The sequence below is a fragment of the Nicotiana tabacum genome, chromosome 11 (assembly GCF_000715075.1).
Source record: "Nicotiana tabacum cultivar K326 chromosome 11, ASM71507v2, whole genome shotgun sequence".
NCBI lineage: Eukaryota > Viridiplantae > Streptophyta > Magnoliopsida > Solanales > Solanaceae > Nicotiana > Nicotiana tabacum.
Window position 1 is genome coordinate 73,700,411 of NC_134090.1, and position 15,305 is coordinate 73,715,715.

The 15,305-nt window shown below is 38.9% G+C and overlaps 1 protein-coding gene and 1 non-coding gene across 2 annotated transcripts; one reads left to right on the forward strand and one right to left on the reverse strand.

Annotated features, from left to right (window-relative positions):
• Positions 1-8,271: 8,271 nt before the first annotated feature.
• LOC142166659 (small nucleolar RNA R71) lies at positions 8,272-8,376 on the reverse strand. Its single transcript, XR_012697062.1, has one exon. It is a non-coding gene; the product is annotated as a small nucleolar RNA R71 (small nucleolar RNA).
• Positions 8,377-8,904: 528 nt separating this feature from the next.
• LOC142165894 (uncharacterized) lies at positions 8,905-9,828 on the forward strand. The gene has a single exon (XM_075224282.1). It carries the CDS (start codon positions 8,905-8,907, stop codon positions 9,826-9,828), a length of 924 nt encoding a protein of 307 aa, XP_075080383.1.
• The last annotated feature ends 5,477 nt before the right edge of the window (positions 9,829-15,305 follow it).

Consider the following 15,305-nt stretch of genomic DNA (forward strand, 5'->3'; position numbering starts at 1 on the left):
TCGTTGTTACACACTATCTCCTCCATTTTTGAGTTATTCTTGTTTGAAACCCTTATTATTTTTTATGTCTTTCATTGTGAGCTTGTTCTTCAATTATTTGTGTCTGGAGATTCTTGTGTTGATTTACTTGACGTACTCCCGTGTTGTTGTTGTTGTTGATGTACTTAGTGTCGTTGAGCCGATGGATATGTGTGGTTGTGATATTGGAAATGTTTTGAGGAAATATTATGGCTTATGGGCATACGTGTGCGAGTTATTATATTGTGTTGTTATGTTTTTGGCATACTTGATATTGCTGAGATTATTGTAGGGGTGTTTGCATGTGAGTTGTTTGTGCTATTGTTATTATTAATATTTGCACATGCGGTGTGACAAGGTGGTATATATATATGTGTGTGTGTGTGTATGGGGGAGGGGTTGCTCATGTGGCGAGCATTCAATTTATTATTGCGCACGTGGCAAGACAAGGGGAACTATGTCAGGGATGATTTGTGATGGCCTGGGGGCATTGGTATTGATGATATTTGTGTAGTGGTGTGCCTACCTTATGTAAGTTATGCATTTTACATTTTGTTGTTCCTATGTGCCATTCGTTTTCTCTGCTCTTACTTGTTGACTCGAGTTGTGATAGAACACTTGCACAAGCATACACGTAATTAATCACTCATATCCGCTTAAGAAGATGAATCCTGATGTTATTGATCATTTACATGTATTCTCGTTACTTGTCATCTATGTGAGAGTTGTACTATTGGCACATGAGTTGTCCATGCGGTTATAAGTTATTGTTATTGCTGGCACATGAGTTGTCCATACATATATGAGATATTGTCACTCCCTTAGCATGTGAGTTGTCCATGCAGATATGAGATATTTAATGGTATTGGCACGTGAGTTGTTCATGCATATATGAGGTATTAATGGTATTGGCACATGAGTTGTCCATGTGATTGTGATTATAATGTAGGCACAAGATGCCAACTGATTAGGGTTATGAGTTGGAATCCATGGTTTGTGATTATGAGGTGTGGTAACTCGTAAAAATTCTTGAATAAATCTTGTGTGAAAGATATTGTTCTTATTGAGTTGTTACTTCTTTTCCATACTTGGTTTCACCTGACTTAAACTATATTCATATTTCTCTATGATGTTATTACCTGTTATGCCTTGTTGCTAATTATTGTTTCTAGTTTTCTACTGCAAGTATTATTTTGTTATTTTTACCATGCTTAGGTTTATATTGATATTGTTCCCTGTTAGTTTCACATTCATACTTGTACATGTTATTAAGACTTGTAGGTGTCTTGACTGTCCCTCGTCACTACTCCTCTGAGGTTAGTCTTGATACTTACTAGGTACCGCCGTGGTGTACTCATGCTACGCTTTCTGCATATTTTTGTGCAGATCCAGGTACTTCGGAGTTGGTTGATCATTAACTAGCTAATCGGGCATTTGCTGTGGAGACTCAAGGTATACCTACCGTCGCGTTTGTAGACCTCAGAGTCACCTTCTGATATTTTACTTTGTACTGTTTATTTCTATTTCAGAATAGTTGTACTTAGTGATTTTCTAGTAAACTCGGTAGAGCTTATGACTTGTACTAACGGTCTTTAGATGTTTTATATCATGTTGGGATTATTTGCTTTATATACCAATACATGGTTCATGTTTAATAGTTGTTTTGGTTAAAAATTTGTTGATCAGTAAGTATTAGGCTTACCTAGTCTTAGAGACTAGGTGCCACCACGACATCCTACAAAGAAAAATTGGGGTCATGACAATTGGCATCTTGCATCCATGTGGCAAGAGAGTCATCTCCACACAGCTTTTGCCGGATATCAGGATAGTTCGGGCGACGAAAAAGCCTCATAAACAGCTTATGAGTGTGCTCCGGGAATCCTATAATCTGATTAATCACCCGAGAAGAAAATGGGATCACCTTTCCTCGAACCTGCACCTCGTACACAACATCTAAACTGGCCTTAGGCTACCAATTGGCATAAAATTCCTCCACTAAGTTCACATTCACTGCATCACCAGGATGGAACACACTTTCAAAACCCAGGGCTCGAATGTTGTTGTATATCCCCGAGTACTTCCGGGCTAGCTTCCCATCAGCTATACCAACCTCTGGGTCAGGGTTTACCCCAGGAACAAAGGTCCTGTACCAATTCCTAGAATAATATACGTGCAACCTAGGACCACGTCAACATTCGAATCAATGTGCTCCATTTCTTCCTCCACTGGGGCGGGGGTGGTACCCACCTACCCCCTCTCCTACTACTATATGCAACCTCAAAAGAACCGGTGTTAGCAAGCTTACTGGGACGACAAGATATTGTACCTGCACAAGATGAACACAATTAGCCTCAACACGTAAAACAAAAGGTAAGACCAAACAGGGTAACCACCCCACACTTATGTCATTGGCATGTTCACAAGTACAATATAAATCGTGGACTCAAACTATCCACTAAACACTTCACAAGTCATCACCAACTCTCCTAACCACCAACATAACATTACAACAATGCAACCAGTGATTACACTACACTATTGTAAAGCACAAAATCAAAAAGCTAAACTAGTAACTAAGAAAACAAAACTAAGAAGTTATACTAATTTACTACCAACAAAACTAAAAAGTTACACTACAACACTACACAAGTACTTAGAATGAATCGGACCTCCCAATTAACAACTGGTAACACAATAGTATGGGGTGGTCAATCGATTAGCACCCATGGCTCACACGTTACAATATCACAAAATTAGCACATGACCGCCCACCCCATGCTCATCATTTGTCACCACCTCATTACCAAGCAATTACCCTCCATATTTGCAACCAAATATACACTTTATGTCATTAGAGCATTTTATCAAGCACATCGTAGGAACTAGCTTTAACTCATCACTTCAATTCACAATAGGTGAAAACCACCACACATATCAATCAATTGCACCACTCAACACAATCACAACACTGCCACAACTTCATAATAGCACCAAGTGCACAAAATTTACACAAAACTTCACCAATATTTGGCCATATAGGCACCCCCACCAAGCTTCAACATAAAATAATTCCAACACCATCAAGACACACCAAAAATCATCCATAAGCAAAATAACAACGAAAATTTCAACAAATCCAAGCATAATTTCGGCCATATTAAATGAAATAACTAAGAAAATTATCAAAACTACAATTATCTAGGCATTTTTGTTTTTAAATTATTATTATTATTAAATTTTAGCCAAAAAAAATGAACAGTCGCATCGCGGGGTGCGGCGCGATAGTGAGGATTTCATGTGGACTTACTTTTCTGATAGAGGGTCCTGTTTGGCCTAGCACGGCACGAGGCAAGATGCCCCACGCGGCGCTATAAACATTTTTCTCAGAGTTCGACTCATTTTCGATTTAGCTCACGGGTTGCATCCATACACTATTATGTACTTATTTTATGCCTAATTCATACTCATACATGTCCAAACAAATATCAAAACTCCTAAACTTAAATATTCATAATCTACCATTATCTAAACTACTCTACAAAAGCAAGAAAAAATGGTTAGAAGTAGTTCTGAGTTATAGTCGTCAATTTGACTCCATCACTTATGCTCATTTGATCATGATGCTAGAGGATTCCTTGTCAAATCCTCCAACATTGTACGGTTTCAACCTATGCTCGTTCACCTTAAAGCTTTCATTCCCTTCCTCATCTTGGATCTCAATTACACCATACGGAGAGATATGTTTCACCACATACGGACCAGTCCATCTTGACTTGAATTTTTTGAGGAACAACCTAAGTCTACTATTGTATAGTAAAACTTTGTCCCCTACATGAAACTCCTTTGGCTTAATCAGATGATCATGCCATCTCTCTGTCTTTTCCTTAAAAATTCACACATTTCCATACGCCGTCTAGTTTAAACTCCTCCAACTCATTCATCTCCTCTAACCTATGTTCACCTGCAAGACTAAGATCAAGATTAAGCAATTTAATTGCCCAATACACTTTATGTTCTATCTCAACAGGTAGGTGACATGATTTTTCATACACTAATTTGAACGATGAAGTCCCTATGATTGTTTTGAACGTAGTTCTATACACCCATAAAGCTTCATCCAATGTTATAGACCAATCCTTACGAGAAGCACTAACCATTTTTTCAAGAATTCGTTTAAGCTCACGGTTAGCTACTTCAACTTGCCCACTAGTTTGGGAATGGTATGGGGTTCTTGTTTTGTGTGTAACCTCATACTTGGACAATAGCGCAGCAAACTGCTTGTTCACAAAGTGCGACCTATTATCATTGATAATCACTCGAGGTGTCCCAAAGCGGGTAAGATGTTCTTCCGTAAAAACTCACACACCACCCGAGCATCATTGGTCCTAGTAGGGATTGCTTTAACTTATTTAAAGACGTAGTCAACAGCTACTAGGATATACACATAAGAGGGAGACAATGGGAACAACCTCCTGGAGTCAATGCCCCAAATATCAAAATTTTCACATACCAGGATGAATTTTAGTGGCATCTCATCCCTCTTGCTAATGTTACCTGCCCTTTGACACTTGTCACATACAGCCACATACGTATGTACGTCTTTGTACAAAGTAGGCCAATAGAAATTGATTTACATGACCTTTGCTGCAGTGCAGTTTCCACCATAGGGTCCTCCAGGGTCTCCATCATGATAATGAGACATAATGCTTGCCATCTCTCATTTAGGTACACATCTTCGAAGCACACCATATGCACATTGTTTAACCAAGAAAGGGTCATTCCAAAAATAACTTTTTTACCTCACCTTGAAGCTTCTTTCTTTGATCACAAGAGAGGTCACACGCAAGAATCCACTAGCCAAAAGGCTGGCTACATCAGCATACCAGGGCGGTCTTTCAAGGACTACAACAACAGAGAAAATATGCTCATAAGGAACTCTCCTTTTATTTCCACTATCTCAACCGAAGGTCTCTCAAGTCAAGATAGATGATCTGCAACTTGATTTTCTGTGCCCTTCCTATCCTTGATCTCTAAGTCAAACTCTTGAGCAACAACACCCACCGCATCAGACGCGGCTTGGACTCCTTATTACTCAGCAAATATTTCAAGGCTGAGTGACAATGTGCACAATCACTTTACTCCCCACAAGATAAGATCTAAACTTTTCAAAAGCAAAGATCATAGCAAAGAACTCTTTCTCAATAGTGGCATAGTTAACTTGAGCATCATTTAACGTCTTACTTGCATAGTTGATGGGCCTAAACATCTTATCTTTTCTTTGCCCTAGAACTATCCCCACAGCTATATCACTAGCATAACACATTATTTTAAATGGCTGGCTCCAATCAGGTGTCAACATAATAGGAGCACTAACAAGTTTTTCCTTTATCAATACAAATGTCCTTAGGCACTCCACAGTAAACACAAACTTGACATCCTTCGCTAGCAATGCAGTCAACAATTTTGTAATGCTGGAAAAGTTTTTGATAAACTTTCTATACAACCCAACATGTCCCAATAAACTCCTTATTATCTTCACATAAGTCAGTGGAGGAAGTCTTGCAATTACATCAACCCTTGCTCTGTCAACTTCAATACCATGTGCAGTCACTTTGTGGCCTAGAACAATTCCCTCTTTACCATAAAATGGCACTTCTCCCAATTAAGAACCAGGTGAATGGATTCACAACATTCAAGCACAAGCTCCAAAATTTTCAAACTGTCATTAAAATTGTCACCAGATAGAGTGAAATCATCCTTGAATACCTATACACACTTCCCTTAGATCGGAGAATATAGTCATCATGCACCTCTAGAAATTGGTCGGTGCATTACACAACCCAAATGGCATCCTCTTGTAAGAAAAAATATCTGACGGGCAAGTGAACATAATCTTCTCAACATCTTCTGGGGAAATGGGTATCTGATTGTAGCCTGAGTACCCATCCAAAAAATAATAACAACCATGTCCAACCACTTTCTCGAGCATCTGATCAACGAAGAAAAGCGGGAAGTGATCTTTCTTTGTTGTATTATTCAACCTTCTATTATAAATGAACATTTTCCACCCAGTGACTGTTCTTGTTGGGATCAATTCATATTTTTCATTCTTCACCACTGGTATGCCCCCTTATTGGTACTACTTGCACTGGACTAATCAATAAGCTATCAGAGATAGAAAATCACTCTCGCATCTAGAACCTTGATAATCTCCTTGCGCACTACCACCTCCAGATTTTTATTCAGCTTGCGTTAGGGCCGCATCATTGGCTTGTTATTTTCTTCCAGTAGAATTTTGTTCATGCATATGGCTGGACTGATTCCTTGAATATCAACTATGGTCCAGCCAATGGCCTTCTTGTACTTTCTCAGTAGCTCCATGATGTTTAGCTTAAAGTATATATATTTTTATGTATATCGCCTCATATTTTAATCTTGTTTCGTGAATTTGGGATGTTAAATGCTATGAATTATATTAATTTGAAGTTTTTTTACTTGTAGGAATGATTCGGGAGCAAGTGGGGGCAAAAACGTGCAAGATTTGAAGCTAAAACAAACAAAATCGGAAAAGGAAGCCAGTTGGGCACCACAGGCAGTGCCTGGCGCCACCTATGATGCTGAAAATAGTATGCACAAATATGGGGGCACTATGGAGGGCGCCTGGCACCGGGCTGGGCACCGGTGACGCGAATTGTGTCCTATTTCGCCCGGGACACGGTTTATTCGACCCTAGACTTATCCAACACGTATAAAAGGAATATTAAGCCGAATTTTGGAGCGAGAGATGCACTTTGGAGGAACAATACATGCAAAAAACATTGAGGAGCGAGAACATCTCGGAATTCTTCATCTTTTCTAGTATTTTTTAATTAATCAAACTTATGCAATTGTTTGATTACATCATGAATGGCTAAACACCCATTGTTCTGGGGTTGTGATTTAGCCATGAATATTGTTGTTTGACATTAACTTAACCTTGATTATAATTCACCAATATATGGTTGTTTCTTCAATTCTGTGTTTGATTGCTTAATTGTCTTGCCAACAGTTAGGTTCTATTTACTATCTATGCTATGCTTGGGAAAGTCGTGTTTAGATTAGAGAAGAATTGAAGAGAGCATGATCTTAACCCTTAGGGGGAGCGAATTTGTGGTTAGGATAGAAATATACCTAGTCACCATGCTTAATTAAATATCGTGATCTTAATGCATTCTTAATAGATTGATTTCATAGGAATATAGGCGTTAGTCTAGTGAGAATAGGTGAGTAGTACTTCGGGAGAAGGCTATGAGTGCATTTATCGATTAATTAGCAACCATGAGTGAATTATATGAAAGGAAGAGTTAATTAGAACACAACATGAATGGTGAATAAATCGCAACCCTGGAATATATGTCTTTACTGAATACACAACAATCAACTCGTTACTTGATAATTTAGTTATTGTTTAGAATCGTAGTATAATATAATCATATTATTGGATGTTGATTTTAGCTGGATTGAATAACAATTTTAGCAATTTAGTAAGTAGTTTACACAAGTCTCTGTGGGTTCGACCCTCAACTTATCATTATATTACTTGTCGACCACATATACTTGCGTGTGCGTTTGGGAGCAACAAGTTTTTGACGCCGTTGTCGGGGAATTGAATATAAACTACTTTATAGTTTTTGCTTTAATTGTTTATTTCGTCTAGTCTAACGTTACTTGATTGTTGCTCTAATCTCAGAAACTTTGATTGAATGTGTAGGGTCAGAAGCTAGGACAAACTAAATGGCTTTGACCTGAGAACCTGAGAAAACATTTCACATGAGGTTGAGGGAAGCAAGGGATACAAACAATATTCAAGCACTCATTCAATTTCCTGTGAACATGGCATAGGAGCAACATATGGCTGTTCAGGAGGTAGCAATGCCCAGTATTGCTAATGTTACCTCCAGCATAGTGAAGCCTAGAATCACTGGGCACTTTGAGCTGAAACAGAGCATGATCCAGCTACTTCATGCAAACGGGCAGTTTATGGGTCTTCCACACGAGGATCCACAGCAGCATATTCTGAACTTCTTGGAGATTGGTGATACTTATATCACTAACAGGGTCACTCCAGATTATGTGAGGCTCACACTTTTTCCATTCTCTCTATTGGGCGAAGCTAAGCGATGGATAAAGGTAGAACCAGCTAATTCCATTACATCATGGAATGATTTGGCAAGAAAATTTCTAGCAAGGTTCTTCCCTTCAGGAAAAACTGCAAAGATCAGAAGTGAGATAGTTGCCTTCAAACAGAAAGTAGGAGAATCTTTATACTCAGCTTGGGAAAGGTTCAAGGGGCTACTCAGAGACTGTCATCATCACAATCAGACGAATGAAGTGTTAGTTCACACTTTCATAGAAGGGCTCCATCCCCAAACAAAAATTGTAGTCGATGCTACAGCTGGAGGTCAAGTATTGGAGAAAAGCTTCGATGAAATTTATGCGTTATTGAACAAATTCTCCAAAAGTAATCCGGATTGGCAAGGAGATATGGGTAGGAACATGGTACAAAAATCACCAAGGGTTCTTGAATTAGATGTTGTCTCAGCATTATCAGCACAGGTCTTTACGCTGACCAACCAAGTCAATCAGATGACCATGATCATTAACAAGCAACAAGCCAAGCCTGTGCAACAAGTTCAAATATTTTGTGAAGTATGTGAAGAGGGTCACATGAGCAATCTATGCCCAGAAAATCCAGAATCTGTATATTTTGTGGGTAATCACCCAAACTTCTCTTGGGGTGGAAATCAAGGCAATCAGAATCAATACCGGCCTCAAGCACCTTAACAATAATCCAGACCACCTCAGGCTGAACAACAAGCTAGCCTTGAGGAGATGATGAAGAAATTGATGGCCGACCAGCAAGCCCTCAATCAGAAATTAATAGCAGATCAACAAACTTTCAATCAGAAATTAATAGCAGATCAACAAACTTTCAATCAGAAAATAATGACTGATCAGCAGGCTCAAGCCACATCACTGAGAAATTTGGAGCACCACGTGGGCCAACTTGCCATAGCCCAAAATACCAGACCAGTAGGGGCTTTTCCTAGTGATACTGAGCCCAATCCTAAAGATCAAGTCAAAGCGGTTACCTTGAGAAATGGAAGAGCATTGGAAGAAGTTCCAAAGAAAAAGAAGAATATAGCTCATACCGAGGGAGAATTAGTTCCCAAGCCATTTGAGGGGAATGAGAAAGATGATAAAGGACCCGAGCCAGTAATTGAGACTAGGCCACCACCTCCGTTTCCACAAAGACTGCAGAAGCAAAAAGATGATGCTAAGTACAAGAAATTCCTAGATATTTTGAGCCAAGTGATTGTGAATTTGCCTTTGGTGGAAATTTTACAGGAAGTGCCTAAGTATGCAAGGTATCTCAGAGATATTGTGACAAACAAACGAAGACATGCAGAGTTCGAAACAGTTGCACTTACTGAAGAGTGCAGTGCCAGAGTTCAGAGTAAACTTCTTCCTAAGTTGAAGGATCCTGGGAGTTTCACAATTCCTTTGTCTCTTGGAAAACAAGAAGTTGGTAGAGCCCTGTGTGATTTAGGGGCTAGTATAAATTTGATGTCATCCTCTTTGTTCAAGCAACTCGGATTGGGGGTGCTTAGACCTACTACAATCACTTTACAGTTAGCAGATAGGTCACTAGTCATGCCAGAAGGAATTATTAAGGATGTTTTAGTTCGAGTGGGAAAGTTTATTCTTCCTGCTGATTTTATTGTTCTTGATTACGAGGCAGATGATGAAGTGCCCATTATTTTGGGGTGACCATTCTTAGCTACTGGTGGAGCAATTATTGATATGAGGGAAGGGAAGTTAAAAATGAGAGTTGACAATGAGGAGGTCACTTTTAATGTGTACAAGGCACTTATGCTCCCTAAGCATTATGAGGACTTGTGCATGATTACTGTGGTCGAATTGAAGGGAATAGAGCAGAGTCAGCATGTGAATTATAGTTTTCCAGATGGGACAACTGAGTTAGAGGAGGTGGTGTTTCCAGCTGAGCGTGTAAAGATGATTGAGAAAAGAGCCAGAGATGAAAGAGGAGACCTTCCGAGAGCGTGCAAAAAGGCTAGACTTCATGGGAGAAAGAAGAAGAGAAAGCGCCCAGCCTGAGCAGAGTAGTAGAGTCGTGCCACGACTATAAATAAGGCGCTTGTTGGGAGGCAACCCAACCTATGTATCTTTTATGTATTGATCATTTTTTTAGTGTCAAGTTTTTGTGTTGCTTTTATTTTGCAGAGTAGGGGAAGTCTGAGTACCCAAAGTTGAAGCTGAGGAGCATGTTTGAGTTTAAGTGTGGAGTCGTCCCGACCCTTAATATTGAGGATCATGTCCTAGCTAGGCCTAAGAGGGCCTCAGGAAGTATTTATCACCCTTGTTTTAATATTTTTCTCTATGATCATGCATCGAGGACTATGCATAATATAAGTGTGGGGTGGGAAAACTACTTTCTGAAGCGTAATTGTATAAAACTATTTTTATATTTAGTTTTTCTTTTAGAACTCATAGTAGACATAGTCTAGGTTATAAAAAATAAAAATGAAAATCGAAAAAAAAAATAGAAAAAGTTCAGATTTTTCCCGACGATGGATCTTTTGGACAATGTTCTTGAGGGATAAAGTCCGATTAAAAACACCAAAAAGTTTTTTTCTTTTTTTAGGATAGTTAGGTAGTATCCCTTGGTTTTTCTTTGGGCGACGGTTCTTTTCCAAGGGTGTAGCTCAAACCGGGTACTTTATTTTTATTTTTTGGAGTAGTTTAGGAAGAAACTGAGTCGCTCTGAGATATTCATTGACATGGTTGATGCTGGCACATTAGGATATGACATACATTCTGTTTTCCCGTGTATTTGGTTTGAATTGTGAAGCCTAAGTAAAGTAAATAGCCTATTTTGTGATGCCCTTTTTTCAGTTGTTTGACTCGTATGCCACATAGTGCAATATTACTTAAATTCCTCAATTATGTGTGCTTGCTTGACTTGAGAGTTGAACAGAACCGTCTTGATTGAGTTATGTGCAACGTGTGTGTGAGGATTTGTGATTTTTTTTGTTATCTTGTGTAGTCTAGAACTTGCCCCGTGTGTTAATTGAAGCGAAATTGTAAGTTGTGCTAATCTAGGAGATGACGTAGGCATTTTCTTGCTTGATCATGGGTGTGCTTGTCACATAAAAATAAAAAATTTCGTTGCTAGCCCTTTGAGCCTATAGACCTTTCTTTTGGCACTCACATTACAAGTCATACCCCATTTTGTTCTTAATTTGATATTGATTGAACCTTCACCTCCTAAGGCACTTAGTCGCTAAAAGAAGTAAGGTTAGAGATTGGGGAGTAGCTTTTGAGTGGAACCATGGAAGGGCCCGTTGGTGCACTAAAGTTGAAATCAAAAGACACTAGCCAATGAACCTTAATGTATGGAGTGTGTGAAGAAAAGAAAAAAAAAAGATGAGAAAAGGAAAAGAAAAACTGAAAGAAAAGAAAAATGATAGTGAAAGTATGTAGAAAAATAAACACCTCCAATTCTTATTGATTTGTGCTAGTGAAAATATAGAAGTGCTTAATTGAAAAGAGGGCTATGTTGTATATGGCAAGTGATTTGGTTGAGGAGAATATGTGCTTGAATTGTAAATGTAGTGTATTAAAGTGCGTAGGAGGATTAGCCACTATTCCTAAATGTATCCTACCCATCCCTTAGCCTACATTACAACCTAAAAGTCCTAATTGATCCTAGATTTGGCTAGCTTAAAATAGTAGAGATATACACTAAGGGCAAGCTTATGGTACGACCAAGGGATGCATATGAATTCTTTGTGAGAGGGAGTGAATTTTGTTCGATTGTGTGATGTCCTTAATCTATATTCAAAAGTATATTTGAATGTATGGACTAGTCAATACTCACTCTTTTGTTTGTTGGTGAGGGCACATGATCTCATGAATGATTGGTAATGTTGTAAACTTTCTTGTTGGGTAAGTGCATGAATTGAGGGTGCTTAGTGGTTGCAAGTCGATTGTTGAGATTGGGTGGTGACGAATAGGTTGTTGGAATTTATTGAATTGAAATATTCTACTTGGGTATGCTTAAACGGGAAGAATGTGAAATTTTGTATGTTCATGCTTGTGTGCCGGTATTGATTGTAGTCAAAGGGTATAATGTGTGGTTAAAAGTTAAGGTGCTCCTCTAGGATTGAACTTTGCACGTAGTTGGGGGTTTATTAGATTGTCCCATTGCTCGAGGACGAGCAAGAGTCTAAGTGTGGGGTGTTGATGTTTAGCTTAAAGTATATATATTTTTATGTATATCGCCTTATATTTTAATCTTGTTTCGTGAATTTGGAATGTCAAACTATGAATTATATTAATTTGAAGTGTTTTTACTTGTAGGAATGATTTGGGAGCAAGTAGGGGCAAAACGTGCAAGATTTGAAGCTAAAACAAACAAAATCGGAAAAGGAAGCCAGTTGGGCGCCACAAGCAGCGCCTGGCGCCACCTGTGGCGCTAAAAACATTATGCACAAATTTGGGGGCGCTATGGAAGGCGCCTAGCACCAGGCTGGGCGCCGGTGACGCGAATTGTGTCCTATTTCGCCCGGGACACGGTTTATTCGACCCTAGACTTATCCAACACGTATAAAAGGAAGACTAAGCCTAATTTTGGAGGGAGGGACGCACTTTGGAGCAAAAATACACGCAAGAAACATTGAGGAGCAAGAATATCTCGGAATTATTCATCTTTTTTAGTATTTTTCAATTAATCAAACTTATGCAATTGTTTGATTACATCATGAGTGGCTAAACACCCATTGCTCTGGGGTTGTGATTTAGCCATGAATATTGTTGTTTGACATTAACTTAACCTTGATTAAAATTCACCAATATATGGTTGTTTCTTCAATTTTGTGTTTAATTGCTTAATTGTCTGGCCAGCAGTTAGGTTCTATTTACTATCTATGTTATGCTTGGGAAAGCCGTGTTTAGATTAGAGAAGAATTGAAGAGAGCATGATCGTAACCCTTAGGGGGAGCGGATTTGTGGTTAGGATAGGAATATACCTAGTCACCGTGCTTAATTAAATATCGTGATCTTAATGCGTTCTTAATAGATTGATTTTATAGGAATATAGGCGTTAATCTATTGAGAATAGGTGAGTAGTACTTCAGGAGAAGGCTATGAGAGCATTTATCGATTAATTAGCAACCATGAGTGAATTATATGAAAGGGAGAGTTAATTAGAACACAATATGAATGATAAATCGATCACATCCCTGGAATATTTGTCTTTACTAAATACACAACAATCAACTCGTTACTTGATAATTTAGTTATTGTTTAGAATCGTAGTATAACATAATCATATTATTGGATGTTGATTTTAGCTGGATTGAATAATAATTTTAGCAATTTAGTGAGTAGTTTACACAAGTCTCTGTGGGTTCGACACTCAACTTATCATTATATTACTTGTCGACCACGTATACTTGTGTGTGCATTTGGGAGCAACACTCCACCAGCTTGTGTTCCTGTGTACCTGTCAAGTAAGCAAAAATAATCACAGGAAAATTGTTAGTTTCAAGAAAAGCATATTTTAAGTGAGTAATGAGGACTTTCAATTCCACACTAGGCTTAGAAACCTCCTTTCTTTCGTTTCTCCTCGTCAACCACTTGATCATTAGTCTCAAGAGCTTTAGCCTCTTTGTTTATTTTAGGATCTTCATCATCCACTGTGTTGGACTGAGTAATACACCTCTCTAGAGTATCCCTCACAAGCTTGTCAAACTTATATTTTTCAGCTAACTACCCAACAACATCAAGCTTGAAACACGAGTATGCAGATGCCTCCTCCCTGGGATATTTTATCATTCTTTTTATCCGGAATATTACATTCTTGTTACCCACTCTGAGCATAAGTTTTCCCTCGTAGATATCAAGAATTGCTTTGCCTGTACATAAAAGGCCTCCCTAGAATTAGAGGCACATCCTTGTTCACCTCTATGTCCACCACAATAAAGTCTACGAGGAACACAAACTTGTCCACCCGTGCTAGAATATCCTTGATAATTCCCTCAGGTAAGATGGTGGTCAGGTCAGCTGGTTGTAAGGACACTGTATAGATTTGATCACTCCAAGCTCACCTTCAAGTTTTATGAACATAGAAAAAGGCATTATATTTATAGAAGCACCAGAATCACAAATGGCTTTGTCAAATTTCTCACTCCTCGCGAGCATGGTATGGTGAAGCTTCCTAGGTCCATACACTTTTGAGGAATTTTATTTTGTAATATGGCACTGCAGTGGACATTCAACTTGACCACTTGTATCTCCTCTAATTTCCTCTTACTCGACAAGATTTTCTTCAAGAATTTAGCATATGCAGGCATCTGAGTGAGAACCTCTATAAAGGGGATGTTCACATAAAGTTGCTTGAGCATCTCCAAGAACCGCCCAAAGCACTTGTCTAATTTTTCTCGCTTCATCATTTGAGGGAATAGCAAAGCAGGCATGTGTCTGCTTTCCTCAACCTCTTTTTGTATCCCACTACTCTGGCATTTCTATCTTCACTCTTGTTCTCTTCCATTGTCTCAGTCTGCTTGTTCACCACCTCAGGTCTATCTTTCACAACTGGGTTAACCAATGTTTTGCCACTTCTCAGAGATACAACTTTGATTGTTTCCTTTGGGTTCTTTTTCGGTGTTAGAGGGTATAGTCCTAGGAGCCCTCTCAGATGACAAGTTTGCAATATGTCCTATCTGTCTTTCTAAATTCTGGATGGTTGTGCTCTATTCCCAGATGGCTGCACCCTGAGGCTCAAATTTCTCATCTGATTTGTTGATAAAAGCCTTCATGAGATCTTCCATAAGGTATTGATTTGACTGTTGTGGCTCGTATTGCTGGTACTGCTGCCTCGGCTGGTTTTGAAAACATGGTGGTCCTTGACCCTAGGGTCTAGGATTATTTTGCTGCCACGAGTTCAAACTCCCACTAGGTGAACTCCAAGAAAACCCTGGATGTATTTGTCTTATAGCATTGTAGCTACTCCCACCTTGGTAGTTTTCTCTATTATACTTTCACACAATGTTAACTTCCTTAACTAAAGCTCAACACTCATGTGTAGGGTGTCCCATTCTATAAAAGTCACATGCTGCTTGTGGCTCACTCTGTATCTTCGCTAAGGTCACCTTTCTTATCCCTTTGGCTATGGTGTCTATTTGGGTTTGCACTGATATGTTAGAGTCTACATGGTGAACCCT